The sequence below is a fragment of the Chrysochloris asiatica genome, unplaced genomic scaffold (genome assembly GCF_000296735.1).
Source record: "Chrysochloris asiatica unplaced genomic scaffold, ChrAsi1.0 scaffold00082, whole genome shotgun sequence".
Classification (NCBI taxonomy): domain Eukaryota; kingdom Metazoa; phylum Chordata; class Mammalia; order Afrosoricida; family Chrysochloridae; genus Chrysochloris; species Chrysochloris asiatica.
In genome coordinates, this window is record NW_006408600.1 from 13,215 (window position 1) to 15,891 (window position 2,677).

The 2,677-nt window shown below is 42.7% G+C and overlaps 1 protein-coding gene across 1 annotated transcript in view; it reads right to left on the reverse strand.

Moving 5' to 3' along the window:
* Positions 1–494: 494 nt before the first annotated feature.
* The window catches only part of GZMK (granzyme K (granzyme 3; tryptase II)), a gene marked incomplete at its 3' end in the record, with an annotated part of 35,261 nt that continues 33,078 nt past the window's right edge, over positions 495–2,677 (reverse strand). The window contains 3 exon segments of the mRNA XM_006878207.1: positions 495–763; positions 1,514–1,590; positions 1,593–1,660. Coding sequence (XP_006878269.1) covers positions 495–763; positions 1,514–1,590; positions 1,593–1,660 — 414 coding nt within the window.

Sequence of the window (2,677 nt, forward strand, 5' to 3'; positions counted from 1 at the left end):
ATTGCAAACATTCAGCTATAGTCTACTATTCTCATGAAAAAACATTTAATGAGCACTTAAAATACTTTCTGGAACCAAGTGTGGTAAAAATACATTGGACTCATTTTTCTGATTCATTCATAATGAGAAAGACTAGAGACTGCTGCAGAAGAATGGACAATTTTAAAACTGTGACCTCGTATCCTCCACGCCACTCCTCTGTGTTAGTGAGCAACCGTTAGTGAACCTAACTGTATTTTGAATGGTCTGTTTGAAGGATATCCATGTTTCAGAATATCCCTACCCCAAAAAACCAGACCCATGGCAGCTGAGTCAAGTTAAGACTCAGAATGACCCTCTAGGACAAAATCGAGCTGTCCCATGGGGTTTCCAAGTCTGTAAATCTTTACAGAAGCAGACTGACACATTGTTCTACCATGGAGCATCTGGTGGACTTGAACAGCTAACCTTTTGGTTAGCAGCTGAACACTTAATCACTGCACCAAAAGTCTTACCCAGCAGGAATCCTCTGACCTGTGATGTCTCCCCCACATACCACATCTTTAGTTATCATAGGTTTGAAGTTGTAATAACTTTGGCTGTTGCAAAGTTTCTGATTTATAACAGTAACAGTAACTTTTTGCAGGGTATCTGAGGGGCTTAACAAATCTCAATCTGTGCTTCCCCAGCCAGTAACCTGGCATTTAGTTCCAGCTCTAATATCATCTTTGAATCTTAGGTGGAGCAGCTGGACATGCTTGCTGAGTTTTGTGGCCATGCGAAGCTGACAGATTGACAAGAGAAGAAATGATCAGAATAATATTATTTTGCTGTTAATCCGAGTGGTGTATGTGTGGTCCCTCTGTACTAGGAGGGTGTCCTGCTTCTCGAGTCTCCTTTGGTGGTAGCCGGCAGCTGCCTTTGTGGTTGTTGCTTTCTGAACATGCTCCCCATTCCCTGTAGAGCTTAGTGATGCTGGGGAAGGAACTCTGCCCAGTCTCAAGCACTGTGGCCTTTGCCTTGCGTTGGATGGTTTCTGCAGAACAACATCCATAGGTCATGACTTTGAGGGTTGGGCTGTTTCCTGCTGGATAGGACTCTTGAGTATGGTCTAGACTTAGCTTGGATTAGACTAAATATGGTCTAGACTAAGTTGTAACTCACTGCTGAGCCCTTGAAGTCACTTGGTTTGCTCTGCTGTATAAACTACTATTATATTTTTCACTTGATAATGAAAAAAAAAACATTTGGGAAAAAGATTTTCACTGTGAGTCATTGAGATGTTCCTCTTCTATGAATGTGAACATCAGAATTGCTTCTCCTTGCATAAACACAGGCCTGGTGCATTGTGATAAATTCTTGTCCTTTTTCTGGTAGCTTATAGAGTGCTCTAGACCCATACAGAATATATCACAATTACCTCAAACATGGGAAGGATGCTAACAAAATAATTGTGTGTAGATGATTTAACTAACTGAGCCATACTGTCGAAGAACACTGGGGAAAGAAACTGAAGGGAGGTGACGCTACATACCAGAATCTGCATGATATCATTGGATTTAGTATCTGATTTAAATTTTGAGAATGGTATGCATTTTTTAATCTCCAGTGTTTGGAGGCTTCATTCTTTGAGAGAGAGTGTACTCCTAAAACCACTTTAGGAGAGTGACCTTTGGCAAGCCTCAAAAAAAGTAAAAAGATCAGTTAAAGTCAGCTTTGAATCTACAGACATCCAAGTGGCAGACCCTCCATAGGGCGGTGCTGAGTTCAATCTGCCTGAGTGGGCACTGGGCCCACTCTACAGAGGATGGAGGTCAGGTCTGCTCTGGAGCCAGGAGAAAGCATTCTTCTACATGGAATATCTGTGAGTCCGCCCTACACAGTTCAGAAAGTAGGTTTCAACAGCATGGAGTGTAAGAGGAAAGCTAAAGCTTGAACAACAACAAAAATTTTTAAACCAGTTGCCATTGAGCCCGTTCTGAATTATGCTGACCCTGGCACTGTGGGTTAATGCGCCAGACTGCAAAGCCGTTTGAACTGCAAGGTTGGCAGCTCAAGCTTACCAGCTGTTCCTCGGAAACCCTATACAGGGTCACTATGGGTCAAACAAACTTGACGACCCTTCACAACAACAACATGCATGTCAGAGTAGAACTGTGCTCCACTGTGCTTTCAATGGGTGCTTTTTGGGAAGTAGATCTATTTCCAGGCCTGTGTGTCTCTGCGTGGACTTGAGTCTCCAACCTTTCAGTTAGCAACTAAGTGTGCTAACACCTGCACCGTGCAGGGACATGGAACAGCTTGTTGGTGAGTGCTGTCAAGTTAGTTGCAACCCTGTATAGGGTTTCCAAAGAGCTACTTACTGGAAGGTTGAGCTTCCGGCCTTGCCGTTAGCAGTCTTGTGCTTATCCTACAGCACCACATCTGAACAGCTTAGATGAAGTGAAAAGCTATGTTCAGAGATTAAAAAACTTATCGCCACATGAGGTTCAGGGTTGGAGGATGCTGTGTAGCTGATTCAGTAAAACAGATGGAAAACTTCTGGGGAAGCTCTCTAATGTAAGCAGAGACACAATGAAGTGATAAAGTTGAAAATCTGTGATAAATGTTACCTAGGTTTCTTATGCATAGAGTTTTCAGTGACTAGCGATTCGGAAGTAGTTTGTCACTCTTTCTTCCTAGTCTGTCTTTGTTTTGT